General features: G+C 37.3%; 2 protein-coding genes across 8 annotated transcripts; both read left to right on the top strand.

Moving 5' to 3' along the window:
* The first annotated feature begins 784 nt into the window (after window positions 1–784).
* On the top strand, window positions 785–1,615 carry LOC116209004. The gene has a single exon (XM_031542579.1). It carries the CDS (start codon window positions 785–787, stop codon window positions 1,613–1,615), a length of 831 nt encoding a protein of 276 aa, XP_031398439.1.
* A 5,743-nt stretch (window positions 1,616–7,358) lies between these two features.
* Window positions 7,359–18,360, top strand: LOC116209332 (putative laccase-9). Of its 7 annotated transcripts, none has more exons than XR_004157196.1 (8): window positions 7,370–7,614; window positions 7,939–8,090; window positions 9,675–9,919; window positions 15,052–15,177; window positions 15,276–15,870; window positions 16,419–16,777; window positions 17,006–17,920; window positions 18,145–18,360. XR_004157196.1 is itself a non-coding variant. In XM_031542934.1 (8 exons), the coding sequence occupies exons 1-7, from the start codon at window positions 7,513–7,515 to the stop codon at window positions 17,206–17,208; spliced, it is 1,782 nt and encodes a 593-aa protein (XP_031398794.1). In that variant the 5' UTR covers window positions 7,370–7,512; the 3' UTR covers window positions 17,209–17,210; window positions 18,145–18,360. The 7 variants fall into 7 exon arrangements, 6 of the variants coding, with proteins under 6 accessions (XP_031398800.1, XP_031398797.1, XP_031398794.1 ...); XM_031542934.1 differs by having other exon boundaries at window positions 17,006–17,210; XM_031542935.1 differs by having other exon boundaries at window positions 17,006–17,140.
* The last annotated feature ends 1,071 nt before the right edge of the window (window positions 18,361–19,431 follow it).

Genomic DNA, 19,431 nt, shown 5'->3' on the forward strand with positions numbered 1-19,431 from the left:
ACTAGATTGCGTGGTAGGGCGACGGCTTAGTGGTAGCAGGTGAAGCTTACCTGTAGCAGGATGGGCAAACCTAAGATCACGTCGTGGGAAAAGATGAGGGCTACCTTTCTGCCCTATGACTTTCAGAGGATCATGTACCAACGCCTGCAGAACTTGAGGCAAGGCACTAGGTCGGTGGATGAATACACCAACAAGTTCTACAAGTTGGTTGCTCGTAACGAGCTTCAGGAAACCGAGGATCAGCTGGTGGCGAGATATATTAGTGGGCTGAGAGTGCAGCTATAGGACACGGTTAATTTGTTCGACCTTATTAACATGTGTTCCACCTATCAGATGGCCCTGATTGTCGAAAGACAACAGAAGCGAGCGGGCAGCAGGATGTTCAGTGGAGGTGTTGCCGTTGCAAGAACCAGTGGGGCTACCCGAGCTGGCGGTAGTAGTGCTGTTCCTGGACGTCCGACGAGACCTGCCAACATTGGGCCGAGCAGTAGCGGGGCGAAATGCTTCAAGTGTGGAGAGCCCGGGCATCGGCAATCTGAATGTAGAAAAGGGGAAAAAAGGGCGATGTTTATTGAAGAGGAATTGTCTGATGACGCAGTTTATGTAGCTGGAGGCGATGGAGAGGTCGACTTTGACAAGGAGGAAGAGATTGTGACAGTGAGATGGAGTGCCCAATCTGGTGGTGAGGAGGTCTTGTATGACCCCGAGAGCTGCGAACAAAGAATAGCTGCGTAACAACATCTTCCAGTCTACCTGCACCATCGGGAATAAAATTTGTCGTTTTATGATAGACTCGGGCAGCTGCGAGAACATTGTATCTGCTGAGGCCGTGCAGAAGTTGAGCCTGCGAAGTGAGGCACATCCCAAACCGTATAAGCTGGCATGGCTGAAGAAAGGAGGTGAAGTGAGTGTGTCGAAGCGCGCGCTGGTTACCTTCTCTATTGGCTCCCGGTATAGGGACTCTGTGTGGTGTGACGTTGTCATGATGGAAGCGTGTCACTTGTTGTTGGGGATGCCCTGGCAGTTTGATAGGAGCGTGAGCCATGATGGACGGACCAATAAGTACAGCTTCACGCATAAGGGATTAAAGATTGTATTGGTACCAAAAAGAGATAGAGACGCTATCGACCCCGAACCTACGAATCCGGTTACCGCAACCAACTTGTTGTCCCTTGCCCGATTTCAGGAGGACTTGTATGATGCAGAGTTTATGTTTGCTCTCGTGGGCAGGGAGGTTGTGGAGGAGGGTCTTACGTCTTGTGAGTCCTTACCGATCTTGAAAGAATTTCAGAATGTCTTTCCTAAGGAGCTGCCAAATGGTCTGCCACCCTTGCGGGATATCCAACACCATATCGACCTGCAGCCTGGTGCGGCCCTTCCGAACAGACCACATTACAGGATGAGCCCGGCTGAACATGAAGAGTTAAGGAGACAAGTGGAGAAGCTGATCTCGAAAGGGTTTATTCGGGAGAGTATGAGCTCGTGTGCTTTCCTGGCACTTCTAGTGCCTAAGAAGGATGGATCATGGCGTATGTGTGTAGACAGTCGAGCCATCAATAAGATAATGGTCAGGTATCGTTTTCCCATTCCTCGCTTGGATGATATGCTTGACTAGCTGAGTGGTGCCAGGATTTTTACGAAGCTGGACTTGAAGAGCGGCTATCACCAGATTTAGATTCATGTTGGAGATGAATGGAAGACCGCATTCAAGACTAGGGAGGGGTTATATGAATGGCTGGTAATGTCGTTTGGGCTGTCGAATGCACTGAGGACGTTCATGAGAGTGATGAACCAGATTCTGCAGCCTTTCATTGGTTGGTGTGTGGTTGTGTATTTTGATGACATCTTGATCTACAGCGCCAACCCTGAGCAACACGTGGCCCATTTGCGCGAAGTCCTCTCTGTCCTTCGACGCGAGAAACTATATGCGGCGTTGAAGAAGTGTGTTTTTAAGAGGTCAGAAGTTCTTTTCCTTGGTTATGTTGTTGTTGATGATGGTTTGAGGGTGGACTCGTCCAAGGTCGAGGCAGTCAGACAGTCACCTAGACCAACGAGCATTACTGAAGTCATAAGCTTCCATGGGTTAGCCTCATTCTACAAGCGGTTTATACCTCATTTCAATAGTATTATGGCTCCCTTAACTGACTGCATGAAGGGAGGAAAATTCGAGTGGATTGAGGGGGCAGAAACAGCATTCCAGAAGATTAAGAAGCGTTTGACGACCGCCCCGATTCTTGTCCTGCCGGATTTTCAGCAGCCCTTTGAGCTGCATTATGATGCATCGAAGGTGGAGATTGGAGCAGTCTTGAGACAGAACAGCAGGCCAATTGCTTTCTTCAGCGAGAAGCTGACGGGGCCGAAGGTGAGATACAGTACCTACGACGTGGAATTCTATGCTGTAGTGCAGGCGGTGAAGCATTGGTGACATTACCTTTTCCACAGGGAGTTCATTTTGTATACCGACCATGAGGCCCTGAAGCACTTTCATAGGCAATATAAGGTGTCAGCTCGTCATGCATCATGGGTGGCTTACCTGGAGCGTTTTACTTTCGTGGTAAAGCACAACAGTGGAGTCGCTAATCGCATTGCAGATACTCTTAGTCGGAGGCGTAGCATTCTGAGCAGGATGACAGTTGAGGTACCTGGTTTTAGTTCTTTTGCTGAGTTGCTTGAAGTCGACCCCTATTTTTCTGTGACGCTAGCTAAAGTTCGGGCTGGAGAAAGAACGGAGTACGTGTTGCAGGATGATTTTCTTTTCAGGGGAAATCAACTCTGTAATCCTTATTGTAGTTTGCGAGCCCACATTATTCAGCAGCTATACAGCGAGGGTCACGTGGGGAGAGACAGGACCTTGCAGCTGGTCCAGTCATCGTATTTCTGGCCTTCAATTCATAAAGAAGTGGAGAAGTACGTGCAACACTGTAAGGTTTGTCAAGTGTCCAAGGGTATAGCAACTAACGCGGGGTTGTACATGCCCCTGCCGATTCCCTCGCAGCCATGGGTGGATATCAGTATGGATTTCATCCTCGGCTTGCCTCGTACCCAAAGAGGTAATGATTCTATATATGTGGTCGTCGACAAGTTCTCCAAGATGGTACACTTTATTCCGTGCAAGAAGACCACTGATGCTGTGCGAATTGCTCAGTTGTATTTTTGGGAGGTATACTGTCTGCATGGTCTTCTAGTCTCTATTGTGTCTGATAGGGACACCTATTTCCTAAGTTATTTCTGGCGGAGCCTTTGGAAGATGGTGAACACCCAGCTGAACTTCAGTACGACGTATCACCCGCAGACAGACAGACAAACAGAAGTGGTTAACAGGTCCTTGGGCAATCTGTTGAGAGGTTTAGTAGGGGAGCACGTGAAAAGCTGGGATCAGAAGTTAAGTCAAGCGGAGTTTGTGAACAATCACGCTGTTAATCGCAGCACTGGTTTCAGTCCCTTCCAGATGGTCTATTCTGTTACTCCTCGGGGACCCCTTGATATGTTACCCGTGCCGGATAAGACCAGGGTTCATGGTAAGGCGGCTGACTTCGTTCACGGGCTACAAGAGATTCATGAGGTTGTGCAGAATAATTTGCAGAATGCTACCATGAAATACAAGGCTATTGCTGATCGAAGGAGAAGGCACGTGGAGTTTGAAGTCGGCGATTTTGTTTGGGCTGTACCTACGAAGGATCGATTTTCTGTTGGTGACTACCACAAGCTCGCTGCTAGAAAGATTGGTCCTGTGGAGGTCATTGAGAAGATCAATTCGAACGCCTATTGGCTTAAACTTCCCAGCCACATTCGTACTGCCGATGTGTTTAATGTGAAGCACTTGGTTCCTTACACAGGTGATAGCTCGGACGATGACGATTTGAGGGCGAATTCTCTCCACCCAAGGGAGAATGATGCGGCAGAAAACCTGGCAAGCCGGTACTTGGAGAAAAATAGGTTCTAACGACCCTATTTTGAATGAAACAGCCTCCGGAGCAAAACTTACATCTTCGCCGTGATTTTTCGATATTTAAGGCAAATTCCATGTCTAGGGTTTTAAACAGGCAATTTTATATTAATTAGGGTGTTTTTACAATTTTAGAAAAGTTTAGTTCTTTTTATGCAATTTAGGTTTTCTTAAATCCTATTTAAGTTTCGTGTAAGTCCTAGGGTTGAACCAGTTGTCTTTTTCATCAGTGAGTAAAATTCAGAGCTTCGTACTTTGTCCAATCTCGGAGTCGATTCGAGAATCAACAGGTGATTGAAGGTCGTAGTTTCGGTATTCGTGCGCGAATTAACGGGTCTGTGATAGGTTACTCGCGTGTACATTGCGTCAAAAACTTGACTCGAGTTTTGAGATTGATTGTTGAACAAGTGGTCTTCATTTTATTTTCTTGTTTCATCAACTAGGCACGGATGTGCAATTTATTATTATTTGTTGGCTTGCATTTTACTGATTTTGATCTCTTAAATCTCTCTTGCTCTCCTAGACTTGTATACCTCGACCACGTATGGACCATCAATTGCATTTCTAAGCAGAATCCTAGCAAATTTATATAGTGAAAATGAGCTTCTTAGGGGTATCAGTACAAATTATTTTCTGTGTATCAAGAACACTACCTGGGGATTGCGAGGCTACATATCAGCTATATAGGGGTGTTTTCATTCTCGTCCATCACGTAGTTGCATGGTCTTTACGACTGAATATGCTCTTGTTAGGACCTTAGTTTCATTGTTTTTACTATTATTTTTCCTATGAAATTACACTCAGTGGTCTTGATTATCTTTTTCATTTTTCTTTAAATTTCACAAAGCTTTTGGATTAGCTTGCGTACAAGTATCCGATTATTTCATTTTTCTTCATGTGGTTCACATCTTTGTCTTGCTAATGGATATCTATAAAAGATAACTCAAACAATATACGAACCATGAGTAGACTTTGTGGTACCATTTTGACATCTGCGTTGTTCTTCCTCAACTGGAATTCTCTGGGGCTACAAAAAAATGTGTTGTACTGCAGATTCTCTTATTTGTTACTATGGGTGATTGTACATTTTAATGGTTGGGATCTAATATTTACTCATTATCCATGTTCTTTTGTTTGTCGATTGATTTTCACATATTTTAGATTCCCATTGCCTTGCATTTTCGGGGCGAAGTGTCAACATTAGTCCCTAGAGCTCTAACTTTTAAAAATACAACAGAACAGCTTATGCTACTCATCCTACGTATACACCGGCGACATTATTTCATGCAATACTTATTAGGATTTCTGCTCATCCTACGCATTATTCAAGAAGTTGTATTATGTAACTTTGAGAATTGCTAATCTTAATCTAACTTATGCGCCTTATGATCCTCTGAAGTGGAGTCTCATGGTCATGTTTTCGTCGCCTGTGAATCTTAAGAAAGTCTAGAATTTTCTCTTTTTTGAAGCTGCATTTCCTAGCAAATTGTGGAAACTGGGAGCAAGAGTTCAACAAAGTTCTCTCATGGAAAGGGAAGTCTCTTTGCATTGACATTCTCAAGCTAACTTGTACCGGTAACATTTGCCGAATATGAAAGGAAGAAAAGCATTTTCCAAGGAAATGTCCAAGATTCTGATAGAGTCGCTACTTTAAATTGTTCTTGACAAAGGTGCAGAGCTGTGGTTATTCCAAATCTGCGCCTTAAAAGATACACCATTGTCCATTTTGTTCAATTTTGCGAAGAGTGTGTATAGTTGGGTTTGCTGCCGTTTGTTCATTTGAGTTTCTCCTTTGGATAAGTACATTTGATTACATTTTTGGTCTTCAATGAAATCATCACTTATATATATATATATATATATATATATATTTGCTTGGTGGACCAAAAAAATGCAACATCTTATGTGCTAGAATGGACAAGCGATGTCTAATCGATGGATGCTTTAAATTCATTGAAGATGTCGATATACGGGACGCCGATGGGGGTAAAAGAGGGCCGGATCGCAAGGGAGGAGAAAAAAACTGTAGAAGCTGTGTATTTTTCAAAGTAATAGGTGAAATTTATGAAGATATAGTGCATATATGCTTACTTATTATAGACGGAATAGGGACGGAAATGTCCGTCTATATGGTATGGACGGAATAGGGACAGAAATGTCCGTCTATGATATTTTTCTTGTGAAATTACACTTAGTGACCTTGATTATCTTTTTCATTTTTCTTTAACTTTTTGCAAAGCTTTTGGATTAGCTTGAGAATCAGTATCTGATTATTTCATTTTTCTTCGAGTGGTTCACGTCTTTGTCTCACAAATGGAAATCTGTAAAAGATAACTCAAACAATGTACGAACCATGAGTAGACTTTGTGGTACCATTTTGACTTCTGCGTTGTTATTTCTCAAATGGAATTCTCCGGGGGTACAAAAAAATATGTGTTGTACTGCAGATTCTCTTATTCGTTACTATGGGTGATTGTACACTTTAATGGTTGGGATCTAATATTTAGTCATTATCCATGCTCTTTTGCTTGTCGATTGATTTTCGCATATTTTGGGTTCCCATTGCCTTGTTTTTTTCCGGGGCAAAGTGTCAACATTAATCCCTAGAGCTTTAACTTTTAAAAATACAACAAAACAGCTTTTGCTGCTCAGCCTACGTATGCACTGGCGAAATTATTTCCTGCAATACTTATTAGGATTTTTGCTTATTGAAAATGATTCTATGAGGAAAAGAGCCGGTCAGGCATTCCGAGTGGTATTAGAAGTTGTATTATGTAGGTTTGAGAAATGCTAATCTTAATCTAATTTATGGGCCTTCTAATCCTCTGAAGCGAAGTGTCGTGATTATGTTTTCTTCGCTTGTGAATCTTAAGAAAGACTAGAATTTTCTCCTTTTGAAGCTGCATTTCCCAGTATTTATTCTTTAATTGAATAAATAAGCATTTATCTCTCTTTCATGCTGCTTCTCCAACTGTTTCCCTAGTACAATGCTGCTTTTCGAGGTATCTGACCTAAGCATTATAATTCACCCAAGAAATTACTCAGTCGTAATAGTACATTGAAATGTGAGAAATTTGCAATATAATATACCTTAGACATCTTCCGTGGTCTTCAACTTTTTTGTTTGAAAAAAGGAAGGGCTAATAATTCTTCCCAATAGTAAAAAAGGCAATGATTAACTGATAAATAATTAATGATGGAGAAAAGATCAAAGCAAAAGGAACGATAATTTTATGCTACTTAATCTTCTTGATCAAGTGTGATGAACAATAATCTTATTCATCAGAATATCTTGATCAAGTGTGATTGACATGAGGGTTTGACTGGTGGATAGAAATAGCAGCATATACAATTATTTTTCCTTACGGGTAACAATAATATAGTGCAATAAAGTACATATATATATATATATGGTTGGTTCTATGCACATGTAGATGTAGTGAGAGAGAGAGAGTGGATGAATGAGACGCGTCTGAGCTGAGAAGGGCAGAGAGGAAGAGCAGAAGAAGAGATTGCACGCAAGGGAATAACTGAGAGCTTCCATCCAGAAAATAGTTGAGCTTAAGATGGAAGGACGATACATCTCTTGGCAAACAATTTTAGCTTGTTTTTTCCTACTGGGCCAATTTCTCTGGGTCCGAGCGGACGTTCACTACTATGATTTCACGGTAAGCTTTTGTTTCGCTAAATTAGCAATGTTCATTATTCTGGTCGACCAGAATATTGCTTTATGGGGGATTCTAATAAACCGATTTTTTCTCGGAATCATTTGTATCTTTATCTATATATATGCACCTCGACAAGGGTATATAGTAAATATATATTTATGCAAAGGTTTCTTATGATACTTTATGTGCTAGAATGGGACTCCCGATTACACTGCTCAAATCACTCTCCTAAATTCCAACTCAACAATGAGCTTTCTCAATCCACTATCAACGTACATTGTGCATACGTATATATGCTTAATTTCCTTTGTTGTTATTTTGCAGTTGAAAGAAATGAACGTCACAAAACTTTGCGTTACTGAGAGCATATTAACAGTGAACGATCTTTTTCCTGGACCCGTAATTCGAGTACACAAAGGAGACATTCTGTACGTAAACGTGACTAATAAAGGAGATTACGGCATCACCATTCATTGGTGTGTAAGATATTCTTAATGTTGCTCATCTCTAGTATAATATCCCTGTGTACACACACGTATCTATATATATGTATATAAAGTTGTATCTCATATAATGAATAGGGTTAAAAAATTAAATATTTATTGAAATAGGGCTATAAAGGTCAATCTAAATAATATTTACTTCTATACCTAATTTAGATTTAAAAATAATGAATTAGAAAAGAAACTTTAGTTGAATTAATTCATCTAATTATTTTTGCCCTCAATCTAGAAAAATTTACTTGTATTTAAAAATAGAAAAGTTAGAAAAGAAACTTTATGTGAGTTAGTTTATGTATGTATTTTTGCCGTCAATCTGGAAAATTTTATTTGTAAAAAATTAATTTTCAAGTGATAAGTTAATTGTACAATCTACAAATGAACTAAAACTTATAAGTACAAATTTCAATATATTATTAGACTATTGTAATACAAACCTCCAAAGATTTTATTTATAATGAAAGTTTTATTATAGCAAATAAAATTGATATATTATATATAACAAATTAATTATTTATGTGCATAAAATAATGATGTAATTACCTGTGCTTTGGGTCTTACGTAATTTATGAAATTTACTTTATTCAAAATGAAATTATAATTAATTTTGAAAAATATAAAAATTCTCGATAGCAAAAAAGAAAAAAAAGAATTATAATATTACATTTAAAGGCAAAAAGTTTAATAAATCTTGGTAGAAAAATTATACGTGCAACATACGGGTAAAAAAAAAAGACTAGTATATATATTTAAACGGCCATTTAGGATATTTAATCGTCGGTTAGTCCTATATGATTGACCCCTCCAAGCAAGCCCTCCCCCAACAAGCAAGCGACCAACCAACAACACTCCACCCAACCTTCAACACACCAAAACTGATTAAATATTGAGGATATCAGTATTGCTCATCCATTATAAATGAGTAATAATTTATCAAAATATTTATAAGTGAAAATTTATGAATTTGTTGTGGGATTAATTTCTTTTCGGTAAGAGTCCTGGCATCCGAAAGCTGAATTAGGCGTTCGAATACTAGGGTCCACACCGAAAAAAAAATGATCCCATAACTTATAAATATTTTTATCAATTGTTACTATTTACTCCCAAAAGCCGCCAACAATCACACCCCAACAAACACTCCCTCCCCCCGCCCGCACGCACACACACACACAAACAACAACAAAACAAAAACACTCAAAAAGAATAAGAAAAATTTCAATTTCCGATCAAATGGATGAAATAGTCCCCTTGAAAAAAAAATTTCGGCTTAGGAAAGGGAAAAGAAAAGCGGCACTAGGGATATCTGGAATTGGGGGTTCATCGCGGGCCACGACCCACCCCCACGAGGTCGTCGCCAACTACAGAGGCTGCCGCAGACCTCAGGAGACCTTTGCATATATATATATATGGCTATTTCGAGGTGTATATATAGATAAAGAGTTTTTCTTCTTGGATGAATTTAAATACGAACGGCAGCTTGGTACGGAAAAATATCGCCTTTATTGTATCATTCTCGGATAAAAATTTTAGAAAGTTTTCAAATTTCTCGTGATTCTATAGGCACGGAGTGAAGCAACCTCGCAATCCATGGTCCGATGGACCAGTATTCATTACACAATGTCCAATCCTACCAGGATCGTACTTCACCTACGAAGTCATTTTCTCTGAAGAGGAAGGAACCCTTTGGTGGCATGCCCATAGCGACTGGACACGAGCAACTGTTCACGGCGCGATTGTCATCTTACCCAAAGAAGGGACCACGTTTCCATTCCCGAAGCCAGATGCAGAAGAGGTTATCGTGCTGGGTATGTGAAAGTTATAATTATGTTTCAGGTGATTACATTGACGTCAACTATACATTTCAATGTATAGAATTAATATAAGTGGTCTAATCTCCACTTCATGCAGTATTATAGACTAACGTTCACACTCATGTAAAAAGCGTCCATCAAGATCAACCCGCAAACATAAGTCTAATGCTCACAGGAATCTCAAATGGAAAACAATATCCTAAATAATATTCTATAAATTTATTGCATATTAAAAAGAGATATAAGTATCAAAAAAAACCAAAACTTTTGGCAATTTTCTTTTTTAGGCCATAATTAAAAAATTTGCCAAATATTTTGGCCATTTTTAGTATTTATCACTCCTATAAAAGTGTGAAACTTTCTACTGTGTTTCTTCACATTTCATAATTTTCATTTTGCCCTTCAATGTATGTGAGCATTGAGCACTTCTCATAAATATTAATTATATTATTCAATCTATATGGAAAATATTTCAATTAATATCTCTTAATGAAATGTGACTCTTCAAATGAATTCAACTAAATGGCGTTCTTTCGTCAGACATGACCATTCAATTGATTGGTGATGAAATGACACTTTTTTTAAAAAAACTCTGATTCACTTTATTTTGATTCTTTTAGGGGAAGTAAACTATATCTTTAGAAAAATACGTATTCCTAATTTATACTTCATCAATGATAATTATTGGACTAAAATTTAATTGTAAATGTGTATCTTCTAAGAAAATTTGTAAACAATTTCTTTTGCTTAAATATATGCAACACATCACAATATTATATCATTTTAATCTTTTATATTATATATCTCTGACCAGCTTGAAATATTAGTTTGATCGAACTTACAATAAAAATTTAATATAATTAATTACAATCTTTAGAATTTAATTATACAATATTACTACGAAGCTGTAAAGAAACATGTCCATGATTTCAACCAATCTTTATTGGATCAGCGATGCTTATGAAACTATAATATATTAATCCATATCAATAATAAATACATAAATTTTAACTAGCTTAATTCTGTGAAAATAGATTAAAATTGACTAAGTCAACGCGTATATAATTTAACCTAAATTCTACAGTGCATATTTTGGATTTTTCCACATTATACAAAACTAATATGGGCCCTTAGATCCCTTTCAATCTAATCTGGCATGTCCATTTTTATAAGTTTTAAAATTTCAAAAACATCCCTGAAAAATCACGATCTGGTCCCTTTACTATATAAAATATGATTTTCGCTCACAATTCTTTTCGTCAGCTTTCAATCCCATTGATTTTAATATTTAATCATAGTTTTTGAAATTAAAAAAAAAAGAAAAAAAAAGAAAGGAAGAACGTAACAGGGAAGAGGTAGAGGGAGGGCCGGCGGTGGTATCACCGCCGGTTCACTGGCAGTCACCACCCCCCAGTCTGGGTCGCTGGCCACTTCGAAGGCGGCTGCCGACGAGCGCTCCATCTCCCCAAATTAGAAGTATTGGATGTGAAATAAGGCCAGAAAAAGCAAACATCAACAATTCTTCCTTACGAGACCCATACACGCACGACATGCCCTCTAACATAATTCTTATAATTTTACAATCACTACAAATGTATAATTTTATTGATTTAAAAAATAGATAAGGATTACAAAATAATTTTATTGATTTAAAAAATAGATAAATTTGAGAGAGGGGGAGAAAAGAGAGGTGAAGGGTGAGTGGAGAGAGAATAATGTGGAAGAAATGATAATGGGTGGTTACTGAAAATACTGAAATTTACTAATATTAGACGTAAATTCACATTATGTGTGGAATTATTTAATTAATAATATTTTTATTAATTTATCGAATTAATACATAAATTTAATATATTTAACTATCATCCAATTTTTAGATTTAAAATACATTACAATCAATATCAATGTATAATGCCTCTAATAAATGGCTTCCTTTAATCAGAATCAAAGAAAATAGAAAACAATAATAGAACTGATTGGGAAAATAAATTTGGAAGAAAAACGTCAACTAAAAGAGTAACGTGAGGGTTAGAGGGAAAAGAAATAGAGATTGTGAGATGGGTGTAAAGGTGAATTAGTGAGTAATTATTTTTTTATCATTTTACTATTGTGTTGTCGTTGTAATGACTGTTGTTAATTCAAATATATAAAGATCAATGGTAATTTCAAAAATTACAATTAAATGTTAAATATAATTTTTTAAATTTTTATAGTCGATGACTTGGCACTACCTCATTGGTCCACGCGTGAGGGCTAATTTATAACACTAGTGAAGGTTTGTGGGAGGGAAATAGGAAAGTAAAGAATGAAAATACTAAAAAAAAATATACAATGGACGGTCTATATTAAATGAAGGGTGATTTAAGGGTTTATATTGGTTTTGTACGTTATGGAAAATAAAAAAATCTCCACTGAAGAAGCACCATATAATTTAATTACAATTTCTCTTTTTACGGAGACTTACATGCGAAAACAACAACACAGTCCAATCAAATGTTTCAGTTTACCAAAAAATTAACTTAAAAGGTTATATCTTTAATTAACTAACTAATAAAAGCGAATTGTTTTATTTTTTTCATTCACTCAATGAAGTTTTCGTATTCTATGTCTTTCAAGTTTTTTAACTTTGGTCGGATAAAACATTTACTGTCAGATTAGATCATCTATTAAATTAATTGTCCGATCTAAAATGAGAACTAACGCAATGTTTATGTTTGTTTCATGTAAAAATACAAGTTTTCAAGAGAAAATGGTAATAGAGTTCAGCGAATGAAATAATTACATTTTCTAATGTTTGATGTACCTCTCAAATCTAGTTCATTCTTTAAAAATTATTTGAAAGTTTCGTTTTCATTTCAATTCTATCTCCCCATTATTTTTCCATCCAAAATTGACGGAAAATATGACAAGGCATGTTTGTGGGGTCCAAATTATTATATTATTTCCAAATATTACATCATATAGCATAACATTTTACGTTTATCTAACATCTAGTTCATCCTTTAAAAATAACAATTTAAGAATGTTTAACATTTTGTTTTGATTCCAACAATCAGCCCATCCTCCCAGAACTTCGTTGAGATTGTGGGTTAGAATTGGAACGAAATTAAAACGTTTGGGCATTCTCATATTATTATTGTTAAATGATACGCTAAATTTGAGACAAACATTAAATGTTATGCTAGATGGTGTAATTTTTCCTATATAATGGATTAATTTGGACCCCACAGACTGCCAAGTTAGGTTTTCCATCAATTTTGACGAAACAATGAAGGTGGACTAGAATAAAAGAAAAGGAACATTAGTATTTTCAGGTCATTTTTAAAGAATGGGCTAGATTTGAGACAAACGTCAAATGTTTGGTTACATGGTGTAATTTTCTCTGATTTAATTTTAATAAAACTACTTACATTTCGTCATAATGCCAAAAGTCTCTAGAATCTATCCAAGTATTACAGATTTGCAAAGTTAATAAAAATATTGACATTATAAATGGATTTTATTAGGTAAATTACACTGGTGGTATAAATTTTATTATAAATGAAACACTTTGGTATAAAAATTTTAAATTCTAACAACCAAGTACAAATTGTTTTCATTCCATAACAATGTTGCACATTACACCAAATTTGGATTAACAACGTCAATTTTTCTCTGAGGAGGCTGTTGATGTGTAATGTTCTGAGGACATGGCGTTTATGTGGCAGACTGTGAGACATTGATTAAAATAAATAAATAAACATAAATAAAAAATAAAAATAATTATAAAATTTTAAATAAAATAAGAAATTCAATTTTAAATTTAAATAAAATAATAATAATAAATTTTAAAAATAAATTATTGTAATTTTCAAATAAAAATAAAAAATATATAAATACATAATTCAAAATTAAAATGAAAATATATAATTTAAATTCAAAATTACAAATAAAATCTATAGAGAAATTTGAAAAAAAATCAAAATATGAACATAAATAAAAAAATCAAAATATTATAAATCAAAATATACAAATATAAGTAAATAATTTTGAAAAATTAATTAAAATGAAATTAATAAATTTTAAAACTAAAAATTTTGAAATAAATCAGAGATAGGGAGAACAAAGTTGTCGAGGAAGGGGGTTGGGATGCCCCCTCCGGCTAGTACTGCCTCGACGAAGGTCACTCAAGAGGTCAGACCACGTTAATGACCTCCACTTGGCCCTTCCACGAGAGATCTCAGTCGATAGCTGGAGATCTCGAGTGAGAGAGGGGTGGGGGCACCCCCTCCGGTCGCCACCCCATGACGCTGACTTTTATGCCAAAGTGTTACATTTGTAATAAAGTTTGTACTACCAGTATAATTTATTCGAACGTTATTATATATTTAGGGCATTATTATCTATATCCACTTTTAAGTTAATCAATTGATATGCTTCATGTTTCTTTGTATTTCATAATATTTTTATATCCAACTATAGTAAGATATGCAAAATTTTCTAATAATTGAGTAACATAATTCCTTTCTTTCTTTTCCGCAAGAGATTAAGCATAGTAAGTATTTTAGAACTTACTTTCAGTATTTCTTTAATTAAGTTTCAAAATTCCATAGATGTAGATAAATTAAAATCTCTTTAAAAGTTCCAAAGATATTTTATCTTTGCACAAATTTATAATTAAGTTCTTATATTATATAATTTTTTTTCAATATTTCCAACTATTCGCATATCTATTTAGCATTTCTCTATATTGTTTAAACTTTTTATATTCACAATAAAACAAATGTCTCTATATTGTTTAAAAATTTTCTGTTCACAATAAAAAGATGATTTATACTAGGAAAATCAAGCGTCTCCTAATAAAACTAACGTATGAAAAAAATATACTCTAAATTTCTATCTAAGTTGAAAAAAAAAAGAGAATTCTAATATAATCAAAATTAATATCCTGAATTAAGTTAAATGTTTATGTTCTACTTATGGATCTCGATATCTAAATCCCATAAACCTCTCTTTCATTTCAGGAGAATTAGTTTGAATTTGAGTAGATAACTTATTTGGGCTTTAGCATTGCGAGGTATAAACTGTGTCCAACATTCATTCCATACCATATTTTCACTTCATAAAAATAATAATTGTACATTTAGGTTCGTGGTACAAAGGGAATTTGAACGCAGAGGTGAATGATGCCATGGCAAATGGGAGTGACATACCCCATTCGAGAGGATGGTTAATCAATGGCGAACTTGGTGATTTTGCTAATTGCTCTAGTGGTACACAAAAGCCCTCTTTATCTCTATTGATCACTCTTGAAGTTATTTCACGTATAAAAATTAATACAATAAAGATTAATTTGCATTTAACATTGCAGAAACAACGTATCGTTGGTCAGTTAATTACGGAAAGACATACCTTCTACGGATAGTCAATGCAGTGAATGATGATCAGCTCTTCTTTGCTATAGCCAATCACAACCTCACAATTGTGGGGTTGGATGCAGCATACATAAAGCCTATAGCGACGAGCTATGTCATGATAAGCCCGGGACAAACAATGGATGTGCTGCTCACCGCAAACAGGCCTCTTGGACAATACTACATGGTTAGTACACAATTTTTGACTGAGTCCGCCTACATGAACATGGATATCGGTTCGGCCATCATTGAATATACAGGAGACTACAACTTCTCATCCTCCCCAATTTTTCCCGACCGCCTCCCAGAGGCTAAGGATGTGGAAGCTGCGATGAGATTTACGGGCTTGATTCGAAGCCTGGCAGATGAAGATTATCCCATAAGCGTCCCATTAAATGTAACCATGAAGATGTTCATAGTAGTATCCATGAACTACCTTTGCAGAAATCGTACATATTGCGATGACCCCACAGCTCATAAAATCATTGCCTCAAGCATGAATAACATTAGTTGGGCCAACCCAACTGTCGACGTACTGGAGGCTTATTATGGGTAACTCTCTTTCCTCCTATTCCCCCGGTTAAGGATTCTATAGACATATATGAACGGGTTATATAAGTCTAAATTGATATGCTGGGCAATCACGTTGACTCAAACTGTTCGGCGCTTGTTCCGTTTAAGCAAGGCCTCATGTTTGAGTCCTTGTAAATGTAAAATATCAACGCTGTGAGAGTTTTATTCCTTAATGGGCCGACCTGACTCTACTGGATTAGTTCAATTGGACTTTCGAATATCATGATTCGTACCGGAAAAAAAATCATACGGTCAGCGAATATGAAAAGAGCCCGTGTATATATGTTGTCAAAAGTACCAATTAGGTTGCTTTGGGCCCACGAGTTGGCTTTTTATAATGAACATGGAGGGTCTTTGCACTTTTGACAACATATATAGTTGTAGCTGACTAAACTCTCGAGTGATTGTTCCGTGAGACAGCATGTAACAAACAGGACTGTCTCTTGAAAATCATAAGCCAATATGATTATGGTCTAATATCAACTGACGTTTCTCACTGGCTAATATTTTATTTTCCATATATGCAGGAATATAAGCGGTTATTACACAACCGACTTTCCAGATAGGCCTTTGGTCATGTACAATTTTACTGCGAAAGACAAAGATGATGATGTTGCTATTACAGATGAAGCGACAAAGGTTAAGGTTTTGAACTACAATGAATCGGTGGAGATAGTGTTTCAAGGAACTGATGTCATAGGTGGGTCTGGCGTTCATCCAATGCATATGCATGGTTATAGCTTCTATGTGGTTGGGATGGGTCAAGGGAATTTCAATAACGAGACGGATCCTCTTACATATAATCTGATCGATCCCCCAAAGGCTAACACTTTTATAGTCCCAAAGAGTGGATGGCTAGCCATCAGATTCGTCGCAGATAATCCAGGCATGACATCGATTTCTTTCTCTAATATGTAGTTTTTTACACTTTTGTTTCATCATAATCACAGTCCCTTTATATCCCTCTGCACCAAGGAAGAGGAAGTGATAAATGGGAATTCGGAAAGCAAATATTTTCTATCTTGTTGGCTGCAGGATAATTTGAAAATAACTCTTCATTAAATACGATGTATCATTAGTAATGCAAGTCTAATTGGAGGATTTGAGCATGCAGGTGTTTGGTTTTGGCATTGTCACTTCGACCGACACCTCAGCTGGGGTATGGACACGGTTTTCATAGTGAAGAATGGAGAGACTGAGGAAACGAGCATCCGTCCGCCGCCTTCCGACATGCCTGCTTGCATCTTCAGTAAGCACGACATCTCTATCAGGAAATGGGATGATAATAATGCTGGTGATGATCAAGATTACCTTTAAGAGTAGGTGCTTTTGCTTTTGCTGTTAGAGATTATACTGTTTCAATCATATAGAAAATATAATATTTAAAGTGAGATTCTATACTATTTTATTATACTAGGTCTACGGGACTTCCCCTGTAACCGAAAAAAATTCTATTGAGAAAGGGGACATAGTGTGGTGCCACACGCCCCTATGAAAACCAATTGAACTCAAAAGATTTCGAGTTCAATTGGTTCTATGTCAATTCGATAGAAGAATAGTCTGCACAAAAGTTGTAGGAACCAAGTATATACCCATACCTGGAATTATATTTTTCCAAATAAAGAGACCCAGATGTTCCACTGATAAAGATAGAATCCGAAACATCTTTAGTCTGAGCTAACATTTTATATCACTGCACTAAGCCCATTCCTTTAATTGGGTGTGAGACCCTACATTTAATTTTCAAACATGCATACATAAAAACATATACTTTCGTATACTTATATATATATATATATATATATATTATATACATGTTGCTGGAGCATAAAAAAAAGAAAAAAAAGAAAGACATGGTGGCATGGGCTCCACGTGTCTCAGACCACCCTTTCCACCGCCCAACATTTCACTTTCATTCGTTCCTTTCTTTTCTTCATTTTTTTTTTTTTTGCTATGTTTCTGGGCTGGAGGAGACGACGACGAACAGAGAGAGAGACAGAGAGAACGGCTAAGAGTCGAGGGAGTCACGGTAAAGGAAGAGTGGATCATTTTGCTGAAGTTTGATTTAATTACGGTTGATTGTTTCCTCCTTTTTCCTTTCCCACCCAAAAAATTCCAGGAGCCTCTAATGGAAGTTATGTTCCCTAGGAGTAAGGAACTTTAGTATTTTCTCCTAAACAGGGGTAGTGATGCATATGTTTCGTGAGTTCCGTGCCCTGAAAAAGCACAACTTGACACCATGAATTCTTGCAGATGATTTTCACATTTTGCCGCATCTCCGTGAAGCCTTTCACCGGAATAGGTGAAAACAGAATCGATTTGGAGATCTTAAGGAATTCTACCGTATCTTGAATTTTGTGTTTGCTCCGCATCTTTAATTTTTAGATATGGAAAAGCAGGGCAAACTCTTAAATTCTATTGGACTTATATGGATTTGGACTGAACTTTTAACTTAAAAATTCGAGCTGATAAGTTGTGAGATCCAATTTCATATAAACCATTATATTTTCTTTTTATATTTTCGATGTGGAATTAATTTTTTCCAATTGATTTTTATATTCTCAACACCCGCCCTCACATGGCACCGTGTGATCTTTCTTATGATTTGCCTACACGGGCCATGTGAACCTTAACCGCCCGCCCTCAACAACTTACCTCGAGCCGGTCTCTCATCTCTTCCGGATTTGGGCCTTAACTACCTCGAGGTGGGCTTCTTCTTCCACACTCAGGCGAGGGGGGTCAACGACTACGAGCCGGGCTTCTACTTCCGGACTCGGACTTCACTGGCGTGGTGTGGGCTCTTGTGCATACGCACCCCAAGATCTTTACCGTAAGCTCTGATACCATCTTAAATTTCCATTGGGTTTTACGGACTTGGGCCCATTTCCACTTAAAAGGTCAAGTTGATAAGTGGTTGTGCGCACCCGAATTTCGTCTCGTCGGGGCACGCAATGCGCGCGCCTAAATGCAACGCGGCTTGGGAGTGTCCACCTTCCCGGGGACGCGCGACGGACGCACGTGAGAAGGAGTCGCCACTTGCCATTTTACGACCCAAGAGTCGAGGGCCGGCAAGTTTCCCGGGTCTAGGGGTACGGGGTACACCTAATTTGCTAAGGCAATGGTCTTGTACGGAACCGGAAATTCCGAATTCGGGGGTTCTATTACGTGTGGGCCTATATCCCACACGCCCTTTCGGTACTCTAGCTTGCTAGGCTTGCCCTTTTATTTATTTACCACATGATTAAGTTCCGCTCATCTTACGCGTTTTGACACCGTAAATTCGAAGGAACACTCCGACCGTCCACTTTCCGACCGGGATTATTACATGACTAAATATGCATCGTAAAACCCTTACATTGTTCTCTCAAATATAAATTACAATGACTGAATCCCGGTTGGTTCGTGTTCGGCCGTTATTTCACTCATGCTCACCGTATGCTTTGGAAAAGACCGAAATCGAAAATAATGCAACGCGGGCTCATGGAGCCGGTGGTCGGGTCCGACCGGACCGACGGATAACAGAAGAATCGTTTGATTCTT

Source organism: Punica granatum, chromosome 5 (assembly GCF_007655135.1).
Source record: "Punica granatum isolate Tunisia-2019 chromosome 5, ASM765513v2, whole genome shotgun sequence".
Lineage (NCBI taxonomy): Eukaryota > Viridiplantae > Streptophyta > Magnoliopsida > Myrtales > Lythraceae > Punica > Punica granatum.